This window comes from Oncorhynchus masou, unplaced genomic scaffold (assembly GCF_036934945.1).
Source record: "Oncorhynchus masou masou isolate Uvic2021 unplaced genomic scaffold, UVic_Omas_1.1 unplaced_scaffold_750, whole genome shotgun sequence".
Lineage (NCBI taxonomy): Eukaryota > Metazoa > Chordata > Actinopteri > Salmoniformes > Salmonidae > Oncorhynchus > Oncorhynchus masou.
Genome location: NW_027013960.1, coordinates 264,404 through 287,405, shown reverse-complemented (window position 1 = coordinate 287,405; position 23,002 = coordinate 264,404). Strand labels below are relative to the sequence as shown.

The following is a 23,002-nucleotide window of genomic DNA, read 5'->3' as shown; positions in this document are numbered from 1 at the left end:
CCAGTGTTGAGGATCAGCGTGGCAGATGTGTTGTTACTTACTCTTACCACCTGGGGGCAGCCAGTCAGGAAGTCCAGGATCCAGTTGCATAGGGAGGTGTTTAGTCCCAGGATCCTTAGCTTAGTGATGAGCTTTGAGGGCACTATGGTGTTGAACGCTGAGCTGAAGTCAATGAATAGCATTCTCACGTAGGTGTTCCTTTTGTCCAAGTGGGAAAGGGCAGTGTGGAGTGCAATAAAGATAGCGTCATCTGTGGATCTCTTTGGGCGGTATGCAAATTTGAGTGAGTCTAGGGTTTCTTGGATAATGGTGATGATATGAGCCATTACCAGCCTTTCAAAGCACTTCATGGCTATGTACGTGAGTGCTACGGGTCTGTAGTCATTTAGGCAGGTTGCCTTAGTGTTCTTGGGCACAGAGACTATGGTGGTCTGCTTGAAACGTGTTGGTATTACAGACTCAATCAGGGACATGTTGAAAATGTCAGTGAAGACACCTGCCAGTTGGTCAGCCCATGCCTGGAGCACACGTCCTGGTAGTCTGTCTGGCCCCGCGGCCTTGTGAATGTTGACCTGTTTAAGGTATTACTCACGTCGGCTACGGAGAGCGTGATCACACAGTCGTCCGGAACAGCTGGTGCTCTCATGCATGCCTCAGTGTTGCTTGCCTCGAAGCGAGCATAGAAGTGATTTAGCTCGTCTGGTAGGCTCGTGCCTCTGGGCAGCTCGCGGCTGTGCTTCCCTTTGTAGTCTGTAATAGTATGCAAGCCCTGCCACATAAGTCCAGCGTCGGAGCTGGTGTAGTACAATGTAATTTTAGCCCTGTATTGGCAACTCCAACCCAGGAGGAGCCAATGCCCAAGTCACCCAGTGCTACAGGCGTCACCACCGAGAGTGGGTGTAATACTGAGGAACTGATCACCTCTTTCCACCAGGGTCTGTTTAACTCCATGAAGGATGAACTGGCCTCTTGGGAACTGGGAGACGACCTCAAGCCCCTGATAACGATGGAAATCTGGATTGACAACCGCCTTCGAGAATGTGTGAGACAGGGTCTTCAAAAAAATCTTTTTTATTTATTTTTAAATTTTTACCTCCTTTTTCTCCCCAATTTTGTGGTATCCAATTGTTAGTAGCTACTATCTGGTCTCATCGCTACAACTCCCGTACAGGCTCGGGAGAGACGAAGGTTGAAAGTCATGCGTCCTCCGATACACAACCCAACCAAGCCGCACTGCTTCTTAACACAGCGCGCACCCAACCCGGAAGCCAATGTGTTGGAGGAAACACTGTGCACCTGGCAACCTTGGTTATCATGCATTGCGCCCGGCCCGCCATAGGAGTCGCTGGTGCGCGATGAGACAAGGATATACCTACCGGCCAAACCCTCCCTAACCCGGACGACGCACTCCATATATATAAACTCCCAGCAATTGAATGGGTATTTACCAATGTTTTCAGCATCACTGTGCCTTCCTCAGGGTAATGTCATGAATACTTGAACCAGGTTATGTAGACAAACAAGTGCAATTGTTGGCCATATAGTGGGGCAAAAAAGTATTTAGTCAGCCACCAATTGTGCAAGTTCTCCCACTTAAAAAGATGAGAGGCCTGTAATTTTCATCATAGGTACACTTCAACTATGACAGACAAAATGAGAGAAAAAAATCCAGAAAATCACATTGTAGGATTTTTAATGAATTTATTTCCAAATTATGGTGGAAAATAAGTATTTGGTCAATAACAAAAGTTTATCTCAATACTTTGTTATATACCCTTTGTTGGCAATGACAGAGGTCAAATGTTTTCTGTAAGTCTTCACAAGGTTTTCTCCACACTGTTGCTGGTATATTGGCCCATTCCTCCATGCAGATCTCCTCTGGAGCAGTGATGTTTTGGGGCTGTTGCTGGGCAACACAGACTTTCAACTCCCTCCAAAGATTTTCTATGGGGTTTAGATCTGGAGACTGGCTAGGCCATTCCAGGACCTGTGATGGGATGAAATGGGATTTTAGCTTCTAAAATGTGAGATGTGGGTTTTCATAAGATAGAGCTGCTCAATCAGTGGCCCGCCCTGTGAAGGGACATGGGCTATAAAACTATTCAAACACTCCCTCCTCTCCCTTCCTATATAAGCCCTTTACGACAATAGAACTTCCGGTTCCGGGGATGTAGGACGACGGTCAGAATGGTTCAGATTATAACTACAGAACGAAGCCAACATTTGAACTCTTATTCACTACAGAAGTGATACCTCCGAGCCTTTGAGTTAGCAACCGCAGCTACAAACGCAGGTTAGGAAGGAACAGACAGAGTATCCCGTCTACCACACAACAACGTTACTACAACGTACCCAATTGACCACCAGAGACATTCTTCATAGGACTCGGTTGGGCAACACGGCCTTCCATCTACCACCAACCTATCGAGCGCAGCTCAGAGTAAATATTTATTGCATTTTCCTTTTCCAAATGGACGGTAAGTTAGAATACATAAGATACTGTATTTACGATAGCACAGCTTCGCTTTGTTCCTCAGTCTTCCCGCTCCTTCACTCAACCCAGCCCCCTTTCCTTTGTTACAAGCTGTCATATCTGTACCGCCCGCCAGGGACGTTTTCCTTTATGATGTAATTTGTAATCAAGTTATGATTTAATTATGTGTATGTGTAATTAGTTAGGTATTTAGTAAATAAATAATTAAACCCAACTTTGTATTGCTGATTCAAATTGTTATCCAGGGTTCGTGAAGATTACTAAGAATTTACAACTTTCAGATAAAACTGAATTAAGGTGACGATTGATACTGACTGCTATTGATGTAAAATATTACTAGGTCTTTAAGAGTTTATTCGGAAGATAACAGCTCTATAAATATTATTTCGTGGTGCCCGACTCTCTAGTTAATTACATTTACATGATTAGCTCAATCAGGTAATAGTAATTACGGAGAAATGATTTTATAGAATAGCATGTCATATCACTTAATCCGGCATAGCCAAAGACACGACAGGATTGAGGTCAGGGCTTTGTGATGGCCACTCCAATACCTTGACTTTGTTGTCCTTAAGCCATTTTGCCACAACTTTGGAAGTATCCTTGGGGTCATTGTCCATTTGGAAGACCCATTTGCGACCAAGCTTTAACTTTCTGACTGATGTCTTGAGATGTTGCTTCAATATATCCCACATAATTTCCCCTCCTCATGATGCCATCTATTTTGTGAAGGTCCTCCTGCAGCAAAGCACCACCACAACATGATGCTGCCATCCCCATGCTTCACGGTTGGGATGGTGTTCTTCAGCTTGCTAGCCTCCCCTCTTTTCCTCCAAACATAACGATGGTCAATATGGCTAAACAGTTCTATTTGTGTGTCATCAGACCAGAGGACATTTTTCCAAAAAGCAGGTTTGTCCCCATGTGGAGTTGCAAACCGTAGTTTTGTCTTTTTTATGGCTGTTTTGGAGCAGTAGCATCTTCCGTCCTGAGCGGTATTTCAGATTATGTCGATATAGGACTTGTTTTACTGTGGATATAGATACTTTTGAACCTGTTAACTCCAGCATCTTCACAATGTCCTTTGCTGTTGTTCTGAGATTGATTTGCACTTTTCGCACCAAAGTACGTTCATCTCTAGGAGACAGAACGTGTCTCCTTCCTGAGCGGTATGACGGCTGCGTGGTCCCATGGTGTTTATACTTGCATACTATTGTTTGTCGTGATGAACGTGGTACCTTAGGGCGTTTGTAAATTGCTTCCAAGGACGAACCAGACTTGTGGAGGTCTACCATTTTTTTCTGAGGTCTTGGCTGATTTTGTTTTGATTTTCCCATTATGTCAAGCAAAGAGACACTGAGTTTGAAGGTAGGCCTTGAAATACATCCACAGGTACACCTCCAATTGACTCAAATTATGTCAATTAGCCTATCAGAAGATTCTAAAGATATTATGAATTATAAGTGAAATAATCTGTCTGTGAACTATTGTTGGAAAAAATACCTATGTCATGCACACAGTAGATGTCCTAACCGACTTGCCAAAACTATAGTTTGTTAACAAGAAATTTGTGGAGTGGATGAAAAACTAGTTTTAATTACTCCAACCTAAGTGTATGTAAGCTTCCAACTTCAACTGTACATACACCTATAAATACTCATACATACATATATACCAGTCAAAGTTTGGACACACCTACTCATTCAATTATTAATTTTTACTACTTTATACATTGTAGAATAATAGTGAAGACATCAAAACTATGAAATAACACATATGGAATCATTTAGTAGCCAAAAAAGTGTTAAACAAATCAAAATATATTTTCTATTTGAGATTCTTCAAAGTAACCACCCTTTGTCTTGATGACAGCTTCGCACACTCTTGGCATTCTCTCAACCAGCTTCATGAGGATGTCACCCGGAATGTATTTCAATTAACAGGTGTGCCTTGTTAAAAGTTAATTTGTGGAATTTCTTTCCTTCTTAATGCGTTTGAGCCAATCAGTTGTATTGTGACAGGGTAGGGGGTATACAGAAGATAGCTAAAATATAGTCCATCATTACTTTAAGATGTGAAGGTCAGTGATTCCGGGAACATTTCAACAACTTAAAGAAAAAGAGAAAAGTCAGAACAAAACCTCTGTATTCTTTCAGGTCCTCTAACACTACACAGCCCATTCAAATAAGAAAAGCTTGATGATGAGTTGGATATTTGAATCAACTGTGCTAGGGCACAAACCAAACCCTCACCCAGAAAACACATCCACAAACACAATCCTTCATAATACACGCAGGAGGGAAAACACTGGAAAGTCAAGACACAATCAGAGTCTCTGGGGACTACTGGCCCATCATGTATTGGGCCTTTATCTGTCCTATGTCCCACTGTTCAGCCTACGTTCATATCTCCTGTGTGTATTATCTCATGTCTTTTCATGTGTCTTAACTGGGTAAAACTCTTTCCACACTGGGAGCAGTGATGAGGCTTCTCTCCCGTGTGCGTCCTCTCATGTCTTCTCAGGTCCCCTAACCAGGCAAAACTCTTTTCACATTGGGAGCAGTGGTATGGCTTCTCCCCTGTGTGTATTCTCTCATGCTGGTTCAGTTGTCCTTTCAGCTTAAAACTCTTTCCACACTGGGAGCAGTGATGAGGCTTATTTCCTGTGTGTGTCCTCTCATGTCTTTTCAAACTCGCTAACGAGGAAAAACTCTTTCCACACTGTGAGCAGTGGAAATGCTTCTTTTCTCCCACTGTGTGTATTCTCTCATGCACTTTCAGGTATTCTTTAAGGTTAAAACTCTTTCCACACTGGGGGCAGTGATGAGTCTTATTTCCTGTGTGTGTCCTCTCATGTCTTTTCAGGCTCGCTAACAAGGAAAAACTCTTTCCACACTGGGAGCATTGGAAAGGTTTATCGCCTGTGTGTGTCCTCTCATGTCTTTTCAGGCAACCTGATGAGGAAAATCTCTTTACACAAAGGGAGCAGGGGTAAGGCTTCTCCCTTGTATGCTGTATCTTATGCTCTTTCAGACTTCCTAACTGGGTAAATCTCTTTCCACACTGGGAGCAGTAGTAAGGCTTATCTCCTGTGTGTATTCTCTCGTGTATTTTCAGGCTCCCTAACTCTGTAAAACTGTTTTCACATTGGGAGCAGTGGTAAGGCTTCTCCTTTGTGTGATTTATCTTGTGTATTTTCAAGCTCCCTAACACGGTAAAACTCTTTCCGCAAAGGGAGCAGTGATAAGGCTTCTCCGCTGTGTGCAAAGTCTTGTGGCCTTTCAGGTCCCACAACTGGTTAAAACCCTTTCCACAGTGGGAGCAGTGGTACGGCTTTTCTCCTGTATGTATTCTCTCATGCCGCTTCAAGTTTCCTAACTGGCTAAAACCTTTTTCACACTTGGAGCAGTGGTATGGCTTTTTTCCTGTATGTATTCTCTCATGTGTTTTCAGGTCCCCTAACTGGTTAAAACCTTTTCTACAGTGGGAGCAGTGGTGTCGTCTTGCTGGTTTGGACGTCTCTGGTTCCTCTGAGTCTGGTCTTTCTCCTGCAAAAGACATAGTGTTGATTTAAATAGAGACCTGAATGAAACCTCCACAACTATCTTGCGAGGAGGTTGAATTCAAATCAGATCCTTCAATATTATTATTTGACCCTGCTGGTCATCTATGATCGTTTGAACATCTTGGCCATGTAGTGTTATAATCTCCACCTGGCACAGCCAGAAGAGGACTGGCCACCCCTCAGAGCCTGGTTCCTCTCTAGGTTTCTTCCTAGGTTCTGGCCTTTCTAGGGAGTTTTTCTAGCCACCATGCTTCTACACCTGCATTGCTTGTTGTTTGGGGTTTTAGGCTGGGTTTCTGTATAGCATCTTGTGACATCGGCTGATGTACAAAGGGCTTTATAAATACATGTGGTTGAATAACCCGAGGCCAGATTACAAAACAAAATCTAATTTAAAAGAATCTTGGTGTAATTTGAATAAGTAGGAGTCATTTTTTACTTTTCCAAAAGCTGAAGGTTGACTGAAAATGACTTGCATTGCTACAGGAAGGACGAGAGGAATCATGGCATTGACAAACTATATTTAGTGGAGCCAAATCTTTTAGCCCATTCCAACTCTAGTGGAGCTGTGGTAGTAATGAGCTGTGTAGTAGCCTGTATTCTGGTTATCTGTGGTAGTAATGAGCTGTGTAGTAGCCAAGGTCTATGTGGTTATCTGTGGTAGTAATGAGCTGTGTAGTAGCCCTATCTGATTTTCTGTGTGGTAGTAATGAGCTGTGGAGTAGCCCTATCTGATTATCTGTGGTAGTAATGAGCTGTGTAGTAGCCAAGGTCTATGTGGTTATCTGTGGTAGTAATGAGCTGTGTAGAAGCCCTATCTGATTATCTTTGGTAGTAATAAGCTGTGTAGTAGCCTGTATTCTGGTTATCTGTGGTAGTAATGAGCTGTGGAGTAGCCCTATCTGATTATCTGTGGTAGTAATGAGCTGTGTAGTAGCCAAGGTCTATGTGGTTATCTGTGGTAGTAATGAGCTGTGTAGTAGCCCTATCTGATTATCTGTGGTCGTAATGAGCTGTGTAGTAGCCCTATCTTATTATCTGTGGTAGTAATGAGCTGTGGAGTAGCCCTATCTGATTATCTGTGGTAGTAATGAGCTGTGTAGTAGCCCTATCTGATTATCTGTGGTAATAATGAGCTGTGTAGTAGCCCTATGTGGTTATCTGTGGTAGTAAAGAGCTGTGTAGTAGCCCTATCTGATTATCTGTGGTAGTAATGAGCTGTGTAGTAGCCAAGGTCTATGTGGTTATCTGTGGTAGTAATGAGCTGTGTAGTAGCCCTATCTGGCTATCTGTGGTAGTAATGAGCTGTGTAGTAGCCTATCTGGTTATCTAATAGACCTCGGCCAACGACACATTTATTTCCTCAGCTTTCCTTTGCTGTGGCCTCAGTTTGCCTTTCACTCCTCATTGAATTTTTCCATCTTGGTATTGTTTTCTCAATCTCACTTATTGTGAGATTTGTCATTCCGAATATATATAATTTCTGATTGGATATTTTGCACTCTTTTATACAGACCCCTTGACTTTTTCCACATTTTGTTACATTACATTCTTGTTCTAAAAAGGATTACATTTATTTTACTAAGATTTTTATTCTACACACAATACCCCACAATGACTGACAAAGCGAAAACAGGTGTGTATACATTTTTGCAAATGTATTGTTTTTAAATCTGGAACTAAGTTAAGACCCTTAACTCAGTACTTGATGAAGCAGACTCCCTCTACCCGTGATACCACAGTAATTTCTGTTAAGGTCGGCAGGTAGCCCAGTGGGGCGGATAGATCATTGGACCAGTAGCCGAAAGGTTGCAAGATCAAATCCCTGAGCTGACAAGGTCAAAATCTGTCCTTCTGCCACTGAACAAGGCAGTTAACCCACTGTTCCTAGGCCGTCATTGAAAACAGCATTTTGTTCTTAACTGACATGTCTAGTCAAATAAAGGTAACATTAAAAAAATAAAAAGGTGCGAAAATGAACTAAACGATTTGGTATCTTTTTGATTATGGAAGATTGAATAAGCGTACGTGAAACTGTTTGTTTGGAATCATTTGTAGCTGTCGTTTCTATCTGAGCATTAGAGGACACCCGACTCAGTTTCCATCCCAGAAAACACGCGCTACCGTAAAGTGTTGTCTACCCACTTCCGAAATTTCAGGCAGAAACAGATGCATATGGGTGGCTCATTTGACCAAATCAAATCACATTTATTCATATAGCTCTTCTTACATCAGCTGATATCTCAAAGTGCTGTACAGAAACCCAGAATAAAACCCCAAACAACAAGCAATGCAGGTGTAGAAGCACGAAGCACTTGACCGCAGTCTTTAACACTGCACATTAGTTCAATAGATAAAACAACTACAGAATTTGTTCCACTGTTTTTAAAATAGCACTTACTGGTGTTAATCAGATCTCCAGTCTCCTCCAATGTGACAGTGATCTCCCCCTCCTCCTTCATTCCCTCTTTCACTCTTAAAGATTCTTCCTCTTCTTTCACCGTAACTTCTTCCTCTTTCAATGTAACAGCCTCACCCTCTACTTCTTGTTTAACTGTGACAGCCTCACCCTCTACTTCTTGTTTAACTGTGACAGCCTCACCCTCTACTTCTTGTTTAACTGTGACAGCCTCCTCTTCCTTCTCCTCTTTCACGGGGGCGTCTTTCTCCGTCCAGCAGACCTCCTCTTCTTTAGCAGGGAGGGAGTAGCTTTGTGAACTCATGGTCGAGGATGTTAGAAAGCTAGTTAGCATTAGCCTAATGTTACTTCGCTAGATAGCTAAAAACGTAAATAGTAAATTAGATTGAGTAACCAGACAGTGTGTTTAAAACACTGAGGTTAATATACACAAAAATGGCCTAAAGCGCTTCAATGTTTTAGTTTTATGTTGGCTAGCACGCTACCGAGGTGGATGAATTGCTGTTGTCGAAAAAACATCCCGTCCACTACATTATACGTCACGCAAGAGGCGTCACCTGAAAAACTCTCATCGTCACCTGCTGGCTGGAGTGAGTAATACAGTTGAACAAAAACAATATTCTGGAAAACAACGTAAACAAATAATTGTTAAATAACCAGTTCTCTTACTTCTTACAGATATTAATTTCCTCTACGCAAATGTAGTGGCTGAATAGGGATTTGCACATTATGAATCAACCCTGTTAGGAATCAACCCTGTTAGGAATCAACCAGGCCATCAGGGCCTTCTCTGCTGCCCTAAATCATCAGAATATACTTTAAAAAATATATATTTTCCCACAAATATGTATTACATTATTCCCCAGAGTAAGAGTTATACTCTTCATTTCATAGCTTTCCTCTTGGTTGCACTGCTTCCAGCCCCAGGTTGAGATTTGGAGGGCTGGTCTTTATGTTAGATCTTTTATCCAATCATATTCAGCCATCATGTGTTGCCAGGGATCTAAAATCTGCCCTCAGGCCTTCAGAATCAACAGTGCGGGCGCTTGTAGTTTAAAGTGAATGAAAATGAAAATTTAGTGTCAACCAATCAGCTTTAGAGTTGGCTATTGTACGCCTGCTGGCTGGCTCGTGTTACACAGGAGCCAGCTAGCAGGCGTTGTGCTTGCACGTCTTTTGATTGGATTACCAATATTGAGAGGCAAGTCCTATGGGCAGGTCTATGCAGGACTAGGAAACTGAATTTGATAAACGAATTAATTCGCGTACTACTAAGCTGTTTCTTCAACCCACAATGGCGGAAGGAGGAGAAGATATCGATTTGGTCGAGGATATAATTATAACGCCATTCCCAAGACAAACTTCAAGAAAAGTTAGACATTGTAAGGAGAGGTCGGCCGACGCTACAAAGCCTGTCACAGACGGGAAATTGGTTCGTTCGCCACTTTCAAAGTTCCAACTACGAGCGCTATCAATGGCTCACAGGCTCCGAGACGCACTGCAAACTGTACTGCTGGGAATGCCTATTATTTGCAAGTGATCGACTTGGTGTTTGGAGCCACACTGGCTTTGCAAACTTGAGTTGTCTACGCAAGGCAGCAACGAGACACCAAAGTACGGCTGGGCACTTAACAGGGAATGGTGCCTTTGAAAACTTTTGGGGACACCGGAGTGGATCGACAGCTCAACGAACAAGCGCGCAGGGCAACGGAGCTGCACAATGAAAAGGTGAAGAAAAATAGATGAATATTGAAAAGACTCATTGATTGTGTCATGTTTTTGGGTAAACAGGAACTGTATTTTTTATTTATTTTTTGGACTTAAAGCTCAAAGTTTGTGGACCAGAAAATGGATAGAAGAAGAATATTAATATAACTCTGTTGCACTCGACTACGTTCTTGCCTATTAGTTGAACTGTACTGTATTCTTCCCCTGCAATTCTCCGAATAAAAATGTAAATTTCAAGGTGACGCAACGCCTGGTTATACTGCGTTTCTGTCTAAATGTATAGTGTCTAGAGCCGTGGCATCATAATGATGGTAATAAGAGGTGGATTTATTCGGGTGGGATTGTGTAGGACCTCACTGAAGTCCCCAGGCCCACGGCACGCCACTGCCTTAACCCCAACCTTAACCCCATAAACCCAACCCCTAGCCTAGCTAATGTTAGCCACAACAAATAGAAATTCGTAACATATCATACGAAATGGAGTGTCTCGGCTTTACACGTAATTTCAATGAAAATTACAATTGAACCAAAGTGGAATAGACGTTGAATTGATGTCTGTGCCCAGTGGGTTGCTAGTTATAAATATATTTGATAGTCTAGTGTCTGGCTACCAAAGCAAGCCAGCTAGCAACTAGCAAAGTAAATATGACATTAAATGGTACAACCAGCCATATCCGAGAGAAGTGCGTTTAAAACACAGCGGCAAATATACACAGAAAGCGCTGTAGCCATTTCCTGCAGTCATTTATGCTGCAATTATTTATTTATTTACATTTATTTCAGAATTTCGTTGTAAATAAAGGCTCATTCAAACATGCCGACAGAAATCTGGTGTTTCTATGTCAAACAGTTTTGTTATTTCTTATGTGATGTATATAGTGTAATAAACAAACCAAAACGTGTCTTTTTTTGTTGTTGCCCATAAACCATGTATGTGAGATGTATACTTTTCTTTAAAAGTATATTTGTTTTGAGACTACCAAGAATCACTCGGTGTGACCATGATTTAGCCCCCTTTGCAGAAAAAGGTTAAGAGCTTCAATGTTTCGGCTATGTTGGTTACCAAGGTAACTGACGAGCTGTTGTTGACGAAGCGTCCCGTCCACTAGATTATACGTCACACTGGCCACACCATTTACTACCGACTGAAGTTGGCAATGCCCTGAACTAGGAAACTCAAACATTTCTGACTTGCTGATTAGTTGAACGCAAGTTTCCTAGTTCCGACTAGCACGTGAACGTGGTAAAAATCTTTATTTTATTTTTATTTTCAGACAAAACTTATATTTTTCATGTATTTTTATTTAAAAAACTATATGGATACTTACAAAAGAGAAGCATGTGTTGATAAGAACAGATATTTAATGAGCAAGTTTTTAAAACATCTGCATTTAGGATATCAATCAAACAGATCATCTCACAATATGCAGCTGGAACTATACTGCTCCTACATAGTATAACAATGCAATGTATATAATGAACAGACTGGGACTATACTGCTCCTACATAGTATAACAATGCAATGTATATAATGACCAGACTAGGTCTATACTGCTCCTACATGGTGTAACAATACATCATGTAGATGTATATAATGAACAGACTAGGTCTATACTGCTCCTACATGGTGTAACAATACATCATGTAGATGTATATAATGACCAGACTAGGTCTATACTGCTCCTACATGGTGTAACAATACATCATGTATGTATATAATGATGTATATAATGAACAATACATCAGGTCTATAATGAACTGCTCCTACATGGTGTAACAATACATCATGTAGATGTATATAATGAACAGACGAGGTCTATACTGCTCCTACATGGTGTAACAATACATCATGTAGATGTATATAATGAATAGACTAGGTCTATACTGCTCCTACATGGTGTAACAATACATCATGTAGATGTATATAATGAACAGACAAGGTCTATACTGCTCCTACATGCTTGCCACAGATTGCGTGCAAGGATTCAAAATCATCACAGCACAGCTACATCATTCCATACATCACAAGGGTGGTGCGGCAGGGTAGCCTAGTGGTTAGAGCGTTGGACTAGTAACCGGAAGGTTGCAAGTTCAAACCCCTGAGCTGACAAGGTACAAATCAGGTACAGTGAATTTGTTCTTTAACTGACTTGCCTAGTTAAATGAAGGTAAAATAAAAAAATAAGAGAACTGACTAAACATCTCACCAATTGCTCTACCAGGTACAAAGCTTGTCAAAAAGAAGCAGAAGAAGCCACACCAGATGGGACACCAATGTAGAGTTGGGCTGTATATTGTGATTAAACAGTGAAATAAGACCTGTACATGAAGTAATTATTATTATTTCTTTAACTACTAAGTACATTCGCAACTATTTTAAATACATCCAAATAATTATAATATAATATCTTTCAAATTCTTAATCTGATATGTAGTTGAAGAATTTGTAAATACATTCCATTATTCAACTGGTTATTTTTTCATATCTAGGTAATGTAAACACTGGTTTTGAAATGAATGAAGACCTGCTCCAATGGCGTCTTCTACCCGTGTGTCTCATTTTCTTTTGGGCCCCTTAACTGAAGAAAACCCTTTCTTCACTGGGAGCAAAGGTGAGGCTACACTCATGTGTGTGTCCTCTCGTGTGTTTTTAGGTGCACTAACTGAACAAAACCCTTTCCACACTGGGAACAGAGGTGAGGCTTCTCTCCTGAGTGTGTCATTTTATGCGTTTTCAGGCTCACTACCCAGTTAAACCCCTTTCCACACTGAGAGCACTGGAATGGTTGTTCTCGTGTGTATTCTCATATGCTCTTTCAGATGCCATGAGTGAATATATCCCTTTCCACACTGAGAACATTGGAAAGGCCTCTCTACTAAGTGTGTTCTCTCATGTGATTTCAGGTCCCCTGATGAGAAAAATGTATTTTCACACTGGGAGCATTGATACGGCTTCTCTCCAGTGTGTGTTCTTTCATGCACTTTTAAATGCCCTGACTGTCCAAAACTCTTTCCACACTGAGAGCAGTGATGAGGCTTCTCCCCTGTATGTGTTCTTTCATGATCTTTCAGCTTCCCTCTCTGGGTAAAACTCTTTCCACACTGGGAGCATTGGAAGGGCTTCTCTCCTGTGTGTATTCTTTCATGGTCTTTCAGATGCGATGACTGGATAAATCCCTTTCCACACTGAGAGCATTGGAAAGGCCTCTCTACTAAGTGTGTTTTCTCATGTGATTTCAAGTACCCTGATGACAAAAATGTCTTTTCACACTGGGAGCACTGATATGGCTTCTCTCCAGTGTGTGTTCTTTCATGCACCTTTAAATGCCCTGACTGTCCAAAACCCTTTCCACACTGAGAGCAGTGATGAGGCTTCTCACCTGTATGTCTTCTTTCATGATTTGTCAGCTTCCCTCTCTGGGTAAAACTCTTTCCACACTGGGAGCATTGGAATGGCTTCTCTCCTGTGTGTATTCTTTCATGCTCTTTCAGATGCGATGACTGGATAAATCCCTTTCCACACTGAGAGCATTGGAAAGGCCTCTCTACTAAGTGTGTTATCTCATGTGATTTCAGGTCCCCTGATGAGAAAAATGTATTTTCACACTGCGAGCATTGATATGGCTTCTCTCCAGTATGTGTTCTTTCATGCACCTTTAGATGCCCTGACTGTCCAAAACCCTTTCCACACTGGGAGCAGTGATAAGGCTTCTCCCCTGTATGTGTTCTCTTATGTTGTTTCAGGTGCCCTAACCGGATAAATCTCTTTCCACACTGGGAACAGTGGTGGGGTCTTGCTGGTTTGGATGTCACTGGGGCCGATTCCCCTGTAGGACTCTTCCTAGTGTCAGAGCGAGAGTCTGGCCTCTCTCCTGTCAAAGACAAACATAGTATATTTGGTTAAAACAGAATAAATGAAACCTACACATGATAAAAATGTCTTATGCGGTTTAATCAAGTCTAGATCCCTCATTAGAAAATGGGCAGTTTGGATCCTGAATGGATCCTGAATGCTGATTGGTTGATACACATTTGCAATAATCCACTGGTAATACATGTTAACAGTTCCATTTGAACTATCCCAAAAGATCCACTGTCCCACAGCCCAGCCAGGCCATTTATAAACTAATCTCCACTGTCCCACAGCCCAGCCAGGTAATTTATGAACTAATCTCCACTGGAAGAAAAGCATATAAGCATACGGTCATCATTAACCCATGGCTACTAGCCTAACATTTGGTTTGGAACAGAGGGACATCATTAACCCAAGGCTACAAGCCTAACATTTGGTTTGGAACAGAGGGACATCATTAACCCATGGCTACTAGCCTAACATTTTGTTTGGAACAGAGGGAACCCATGGCTCATTAACCCATGGCTACTAGCCTAACATTATCATCAACAACACACTATAAAGGACTGTTTCAACCCTGTGGATTGTAATCAACACACTATAAAGGACTGTTTCAACCCTGTGGATTGTAATCAACAACGCACTATTAACTTCTTGGGATAGGGGGCAGCATTGGGAAGTTTGGATGAAAAGCGTGCCCAGAGTAAACTGCCTGTTTCTCAGGCCCAGAAGCTAATATATGCATATTATTAGTAGATGTGGATAGAAAACTCTAAAGTTTCCTAAACTGTTAAAATAAAATAATCTGTGAGTATAACAGAACTCATACGGCAGGCAAAAACCTGAGAAAAAATCCAAACAGGAAGTGGGAAATCCGAGGTTCGTAGTTTTTTTTTTTTAAGTGATTGCCGATCCAATATCCTGTGTCTATGGGGTCAGATTGCACTTCCTAAGGCTTCCACTAGATGTCACCAGTCTTCTATTGTGAAAGGGGAGAGAATAAGACCACTCAAAGCAGGTGGCTCAGCTGAAAGCCTTGAGTTGTTTATCGCGTGCGGCCATGAGCTCCGTTCCCTTTCATTTCTAGTGAAACAACGGAATAGTCCAGTTGGAATATTATTGAAGATTTATGATAAAAACATCCTAAAGATTGATTATATACATCATTTGACATGTTTCTACGAACTTTAATGGAATGGACTACACGTCCGAACAAAAAGGAGGTATTTGGACATAAAGATGAACTTTATGGAACAAAACTAACATTTATTTCCATACCCAACTATAACATCTTCCGTCAAGATAGAACTGCCAAAGGGGGGAGGAGTTACAGTCTACTGCAGAGATAGCCTGCAAAGTAATGTCATACTTTCCAGGTCCATACCCAAACAGTTCGAACTACTAATTCTGAAAATTACTCTCTCCAGAAATAAGTCTCTCACTGTTGCCGCCTGCTACCGACCCCCCTCAGCTCCCAGCTGTGCCCTGGACACCATTTGTGAATTAATTGCCCCCCATCTAGCTTCAGAGTTTGTTCTGTTAGGTGACCTAAACTGGGATATGCTTAACACCCCGGCAGTCCTACAATCTAAGCTAGATGCCCTCAATCTCACACAAATCATCAAGGAACCCACCAGGTACAACCCTAACTCTGTAAGCAAGGGCACCCTCATAGACGTCATCCTGACCAACTGGCCCTCCAAATACACCTCCGCTGTCTACAATCAGGATCTCAGCGACCACTGCCTCATTGCCTGTATCCGCTACGGTGCCGCAGTCAAACGACCACCCCTCATCACTGTCAAACGCTCCCTAAAACACTTCTGTGAGCAGGCCTTTCTAATCGACCTGGCCCGGGTACCCTGGAAGGACATTGACCTCATCCCGTCAGTTGAGGATGCCTGGTCATTCTTTAAGAGTAACTTCCTCACCATTTTAGATATGCATGCTCCGTTCAAAAAATGCAGAACTAAGAACAGATACAGCCCTTGGTTCACTCCAGACCTGACTGCCCTCGACCAGCACAAAAACATCCTGTGGTGGACTGCAATTGCATCGAACAGTCCCCGCGATATGCAACTGTTCAGGGAAGTCAGGAACCAATACACGCAGTCAGTCAGGAAAGCTAAGGCCAGCTTCTTCAGGCAGAAGTTTGCATCCTGTAGCTCCAACTCCAAAAAGTTCTGGGACACTGAAGTCCATGGAGAACAAGAGCACTTCCTCCCAGCTGCCCACTGCACTGAGGCTAGGGAACACGGTCACCACCGACAAATCCATGATTATTGAAAACTTCAACAAGCATTTCTCAACGGCTGGCCATGCCTTCCGCCTGGCTACTCCAACCTCGACCAACAGCTCCGGCTCCCCGCAGCTCCTCGCCCAAGCCTCTCCAGGTTCTCCTTTACCCAAATCCAGATAGCAGATGTTCTGAAAGAGCTGCAAAACCTGGACCCGTATAAATCAGCTGGGCTTGACAATCTGGACCCTCTATTTCTGAAACTATCCGCCGCCATTGTCGCAACCCCTATTACCAGCCTGTTCAACCTCTCTTTCATATCGTCTGAGATCCCCAAGGATTGGAAAGCTGCCACAGTCATCCCCCTCTTAAAAGGGGGAGACACCCTGGACCCAAACTGTTACAGACCTATATCCATTCTGCATTGCCTATCTAAGGTCTTCGAAAGACAAGTCAACAAACAGGTCACTGACCATCTCGAATCCCACCGTACCTTCTCCGCTATGCAATCTGGTTTCCGAGCCGGTCACGGGTGCACCTCAGCCACACTCAAGGTACTAAACGACATCATAACCGCCATCGATAAAAGACAGTACTGTGCAGCCGTCTTCATCGACCTTGCCAAGGCTTTCGACTCTGTCAATCACCATATTCTTATCGGCAGACTCAGTAGCCTCGGTTTTTCAGATGACTGCCTTGCCTGGTTCACCAATTACTTTGCAGACAGAGTTCAGTGTGTCAAATCGGAGGGCATGCTGTCCGGTCCTCTGGCAGTCTCTATGGGGGTGCCACAGGGTTCAATTCTCAGGCCGACTCTTTTCTCTGTATATATCAATGATGTTGCTCTTGCTGCGGGCGATTCCCTGATCCACCTCTACGCAGACGACACCATTCTATATACTTTCGGCCCGTCATTGGACACTGTGCTATCTAACCTCCAAACGAGCTTCAATGCCATACAACACTCCTTCCGTGGCCTCCAACTGCTCTTAAACGCCAGTAAAACCAAATGCATGCTTTTCAACCGATCGCTGCCTGCACCCGCATGCCCGACTAGCATCACCACACTGGATGGTTCCGACCTTGAATATGTGGACACCTATAAGTACCTAGGTGTCTGGCTAGACTGCAAACTCTCCTTCCAGACCCATATCAAACATCTCCAATCGAAAATCAAATCAAGAGTCGGCTTTCTATTCCGTGACAAAGCCTCCTTCACTCACGCTGCCAAGCTTACCCTAGTAAAACTGACTATCCTACCGATCCTCGACTTCGGCGATGTCATCTACAAAATTGCTTCCAACACTCTTCTCAGCAAACTGGATGCAGTTTATCACAGTGCCATCCGTTTTGTCACTAAAGCACCTTATACTACCCACCACTGCGACTTGTATGCTCTAGTCGGCTGGCCCTCGCTACATATTCGTCGCAAGACCCACTGGCTACAGGTCGTCTACAAGGCCATGCTAGGTAAAGCTCCGCCTTATCTCAGTTCACTGGTCACGATGGCAACACCCATCCGTAGCACGCGCTCCAGCAGGTGTATCTCACTGATCAGCCCTAAAGCCAACACCTCATTCGGCCGCCTTTCGTTCCAGTACTCTGCTGCCTGTGACTGGAACGAATTGCAAAAATCGCTGAAGTTGGAGACCTTTATCTCCCTCACCAACTTCAAACATCAGCTATCTGAGCAGCTAACCGATCGCTGCAGCTGTACATAATCTATTGGTAAATAGCCGACCCATTTTCACCTACCTCATCCCCACAGTTTTTATTTATTTACTTTTCTGCTCTTTTGCACACCAATATCTCTACCTGTACATGATCATTTATCAATCCAGTGTTAATCTGCAATATTGTAATTATTTGCCTACCTCCTCATGCCTTTTGCACACATTGTATATAGACTCCCCTTTTTTTCTACTGTGTTATTGACTTGTTAATTGTTTACTCCATGTGTAACTCTGTGTTGTCTGTTCACACTGCTATGCTTTATCTTGGCCAGGTCGCAGTTGTAAATGAGAACTTGTTCTCAACTAGCCTACCTGGTTAAATAAAGGTGAAATAAATAAAAATACAAATAAAATGGAGACCTGAGAGTGCCATCAGATGAAGATAATCAAAGGTAAGTGATTAATTTGAACGCTATTTCTGACTTTTGTGACACCTCTCCTTGGTTGGAAAATGGTTGTATGCTTTTCTGTGGCTAGGCGCTGTCCTAACATAATCGCGTCACGGTCACTGTGGTTGGATTTACAACAAGTGTATCTTAAAAATGGTGTAAAATACATGTATGTTTGAGGAATTTTTATTATGGAATTTCTGTTGTTTTGAAATTGGCCCCCTGCAGTTTCACTGGCTGTTGAAGAGGTGGGACGCTAACGTCTCACCTACCCTAGAGAGGTTAAACATAAAATAAGTAAATAAGTAATTTAAAGTGTTAGTCCAAAACTTGTTTTTACGTCGAAGACACAAAGTTTGACACCTGCTGTTTAAATGGACCAATTTCTTATTGAGACGTTCACAGATGTTCAACATTTTGATTATCGCTGATGTCATATTTTGTGTAAAGTAAAAAATAAGGTGAAATATTTGGGTAAATGTTCCTAAAACTGATAGTAACTACAATAAACAAAAATATAAACGCAACATGTAAAGTGTTGGATGTTACATGAGCCGAAAAAAAGATGGCAGAATTCTTAACATCCCTGTTAGTGAACATGTATTCTTTGCCAAGATAATCCATCCACCTCACAGGTGTGGCATATCAAGAAGCTGATTGAACAGCTTGATTATTACACAGGTGCACCTTGTGCTGGGGATAATAAAAGGCCACTCTAAAATGTGCAGTTTGTTCACACAACAATGCCACAGGTCTCTGAGGGAGTGGGCAATTGGCATGCTGACTGCAGGAATGTCAACTGGAGCTGTTGCCATGGAATTGAATGTACAACACCAGTCAAAAGTTTGGACTCACCTACTAAAGGGTTATTCTTTATTTTTACTATTTTCTGCATTGTAGAATAATAGTTAGACATCAAAACTATGAAATAACAGATTAAATCATGTCGTAACCACAAGTGTTAAAACCTCTTTGGGTTGCGGTGTTTGGACGTCCGGATGAAAAGCATTCCCAAAGTAAACCGCCTGCTACTCAGGCCCAGAAGCTAGGATATGCATATAATTGGTAGATTTGGATGGACAACACTATAAAGTTACCAAAACCGTTAGATTAATGTCTGTGAGTATAACAGAACTGAAATGGCAAACCCGGGACAGCCCCCCCCCCCCAAAAAAAAACAAACATATCACTTTTCAATGGATAAGTTTATGATGTAACTTGGGCCGCGAGGGGTTCATTCATTTGATGATTTACGCATTTTGATGAAGGGTAAATTCATTCATTTGTATGGATTATTGACTGAAGGGTGCCAGCTAAACTGAGTTTTTATGGATATAAAGAAGGACTTTATCGAACAAAAGGACAATTTGTAATGTAACTAGGACCTTTTGGAGTGCCAACAGAAGAAGATCTTCAAAGGTTTTATTATATCGCTATTTCTGACTATTGTGTCACAACTGCCTGCTTGAATTCTGGGTTTCATGTTTTTGTATGCGGGCGCTATCCTCAGATAATCTCCTGGTTTGCTTTCGCCGTAAAGCCTTTTTGTAAGCTGACACCTTAACAAGAAGTTAAGCATTATTTTGATGTATTACACTTGTATTTATATGACTGTTAAATATGTATATTTCTGTTGTTTGAATTCCATGTGCTTTTTAATAGTTTTGATGTCTTCACTATTATTATTCTACAATAGAAAAGTCAAAATAAAGAAAAACCCTTGAATGAGGAGGTGTTCTAAAGCTTTTGACCAGTAGTGTAGAATAATATATTTGTAGATCCGAAGCAATACAGACCACAATGAAGTGTCTGGAGTTTAGTTTGCCTGTTCTACAGTATTGTAAAGATAGGGGGGTTGACTGGGACAGGCAATGTAACATCCATAATGTTTTAAGGAAAAGTTTTTATAAAACAAGCACCTTACATTGGATCATCTTGAAACTATCTCTCTAAATCTAACTTTCATCAAGGATTTATATCATCTATTGGTTTCTCTTTTCATTGGCAGAATCCTTTTTCAGTGTTATGATATTCATAACATCCATATCCACCAGTCTATCTTCCTGTCAACAAACAGAACTTGGCTGGTTGTCCTGGTAACAGATACCAGTGGACAGATCTATTTATTTGTTTAAACAAACTAAAACTTACTTTGAGTCAAATCTGATCCTTTCTTCTCTTCTCCTCCTCTCACAGTTCCACTCAGCCCCGTTGTTTTCCTGCAGTCCACCAGCAGCACAGACAACCTCTTCATACCCAGCAGTAAGGTGCTACTGGGAGAGGCACGACATGGGGACTCCGGGACGGAGGAGGAAGGGCTCGCGTTGTCCTGGTAACCATAAAGAGGGGACACAGACACATATCATTATGGATGCTGATGTCACTGTTGTCATAAAGTTCTTTACATAAACCCAGCCCCGATAGAGCAAGCTGTATGCTAGACCAGACCAAGCTGTACCATCTGGTGTTCTGATCTGGAGAGACTCTTCTCTTCCTCGTCGGCATCAGGATGTTGTTGAGGCTCCCCAGAGGATCCAGGATAGTCATGTCTCTGTCCTGTGTGAACAATCATAGGGTCTTACAAGAGGCATTAATATCTCTGAACAGTGCCTACAATTTAACGAGAATATTAACAAGAAGTGTATCTTTAAACTGGTGGATAATACTTGTATGTTTGAGGAATTAAAAAAATTAGATTTCTGTTGTTTGAATTTGGCGCCCTGCAATTTCACTGGCTGTTTCAGCCCTGTGGATTATTATCACATTATTAAGGACTGTTTCAACAATTATTATCAACACACTATAAAGGACTGTTTCAACTAGAGGTCGACCGATTATGATTTTTCAACGCCGATACAGATACTGATTATTGGAGGACCAAAAAAGCCGATACCGATTAAATCGGCCGATTTAAAAAAAAAATATTTGTAATAATGACAATTACAACAATACTGAATTAACACTTATTTTCACTTAATATAATACATAAATAAAATCAATTTAGCATCAAATAAATAATGAAACTTGTTCAATTTGGTTTAAATAATGCAAAAACAAAGTGTTGGAGAAGTAAATAAATGGCAATATGTGCCATTTAAAAAAGCTCACGTTTGAGTTCCTTGCTCAGAACATGAGAACATATGAAAGCTGGTGGTTCCTTTTAACATGAGACTTCAAAATTCCAAGGTAAGAGGTTTTAGGTTGTAGTTAATATAGTATTTATATGACTATTTCTCTCTATACCATTTGTATTTCACATACCTTTGACTATTGAATGTTCTTAGAGGCACTCTAGTATTGCCAGTGTAACAGTATAGCTTCCGTCCCTCTCCTCGCCCCTACCTGGGCTCGAACCAGGAACACAACGACAACAGCCACACTCGAAGCAGCGTTACCCATCGCTCCACAAAAGCCGCGGCCCTTGCAAGGGGAACAACTACTCAAAATCTCAGAGCGAGTGACGTTTGAAACGCTATTAGCGCACACCCAACTAACTAGCTAGCCATTTCACAATAATCCACAGGGTTAAGTGCCTTGTTGTTTCAATTCAATAACGCCATAGAGATTTCAATCGGATCGGTCTGTCTAACCTTATAGGCCTAACTCAAATACTACGGACCTAAGGCATTTTCTCTAATCTGGACGTTTCCTTCTCTCCCTATAGTGATGCTGTTTTTCAATGTTAACGTTTTGTTGATGGCCCTCGGTCTTTGTAGCTTTAACAATTCCTACAATACAGAATAAATTATTCAAGTGTAGAACTTCAGTACAATACCCCTTAAAAAACACGATTTTTTAAACAACTGCAGAGTTTGTGCCACTGTTTTTAAGACAGTACTCACTGGTGTTAATCAGATCTCCAGTGTCCTCTTCTTCACCCTTCTTCTCCTCCTCTTCACCCTCCTCCCCCTCTTTCACCATGACAGTCATATCTTCCTTTTCTTCCTCCTCTTTCACTCTAAAAACGTCTTCTTCCTCCTTCACCAACACAGCTTCTTCCTCCCCTTTCACTGTGACAGTCATCTCCCCCTCCCCCTTCACTAACACAGCTTCTTCCTCCCCTTTCACTGTGACAGTCATCTCCCCCTCCCCCTTCACTAACACAGCTTCTCCCTCCCCCACTGACACAGCTTCTTCCTCCCCTTTCACTGTGACAGTCATCTCCCCCTCCTCCTTCACCAACACAGCTTCTTCCTCCCCTTTCCCTGTGACAGTCATCTCCCCCTCCTCCTTCACTTTCAGATAAGTCATCTCCCCCTCCTTCACTAACACAGCTTCTTCCTCCCCTACTAACACAGCTCTTCCTCCCCTTTCCCTGTGACAGTCATCTCCCCCTCCTCCTTCACTAACACAGCTTCTTCCTCCCCTACTAACACAGCTTCTTCCTCCCCTTTCCCTGTGACAGTTATCTCCGGATCCTCGCCTTTCACGGTGAAATCATCCTCCTCTTCCTCTTTCGTGATAATGTTCAGCCCCAGAGCTTCTTTTTCCGACCAGCAGACCTCTTCTTTAATAGGGGTCGAATAGCTTATTGAGCTCATGGTGATGGATGTTAGTTGGCTAGCTCGTTAATTAGCATTAGCGA

The 23,002-nt window shown here is 42.1% G+C and overlaps 1 protein-coding gene across 3 annotated transcripts; it reads right to left on the bottom strand.

Annotated features, from left to right (window-relative positions):
• Positions 1 to 4,070: 4,070 nt before the first annotated feature.
• LOC135537310 (zinc finger protein 883-like) lies at positions 4,071 to 22,636 on the bottom strand. 3 transcript variants are annotated; one of them, XM_064963515.1, is made up of 4 exons: positions 22,260 to 22,636; positions 20,876 to 20,973; positions 20,569 to 20,746; positions 4,071 to 6,042 (listed from the first exon to the last, which is right to left on the bottom strand). In XM_064963515.1, the coding sequence occupies exons 1-4, from the start codon at positions 22,633 to 22,635 to the stop codon at positions 4,886 to 4,888; spliced, it is 1,809 nt and encodes a 602-aa protein (XP_064819587.1). In that variant the 5' UTR covers position 22,636; the 3' UTR covers positions 4,071 to 4,885. The 3 variants fall into 3 exon arrangements, with proteins under 3 accessions (XP_064819587.1, XP_064819589.1, XP_064819588.1); XM_064963516.1 differs by lacking the exon at positions 4,071 to 6,042 and adding an exon at positions 11,983 to 14,078; XM_064963517.1 differs by lacking the exons at positions 20,569 to 20,746; positions 20,876 to 20,973; positions 22,260 to 22,636 and adding an exon at positions 8,461 to 8,998.
• Between the last annotated feature and the right edge of the window lie 366 nt (positions 22,637 to 23,002).

Excerpts from the sequence above, each read along its gene's own strand:
- LOC135537310 (XM_064963515.1), bottom strand. The coding sequence starts at position 22,635 with ATGACTGTCACAGGGAAAGGGGAGGAAGAAGCTGTGTTGGTGAAGGAG. Across the intron at positions 20,974-22,259 it reads TGGAGATCTGATTAACACCA|GACAGAGACATGACTATCCT; the intron begins GTGAGTACTGTC and ends TTGTTCACACAG. Across the intron at positions 20,747-20,875 it reads CCAGATCAGAACACCAGATG|GACAACGCGAGCCCTTCCTC; the intron begins GTACAGCTTGGT and ends TATGGTTACCAG.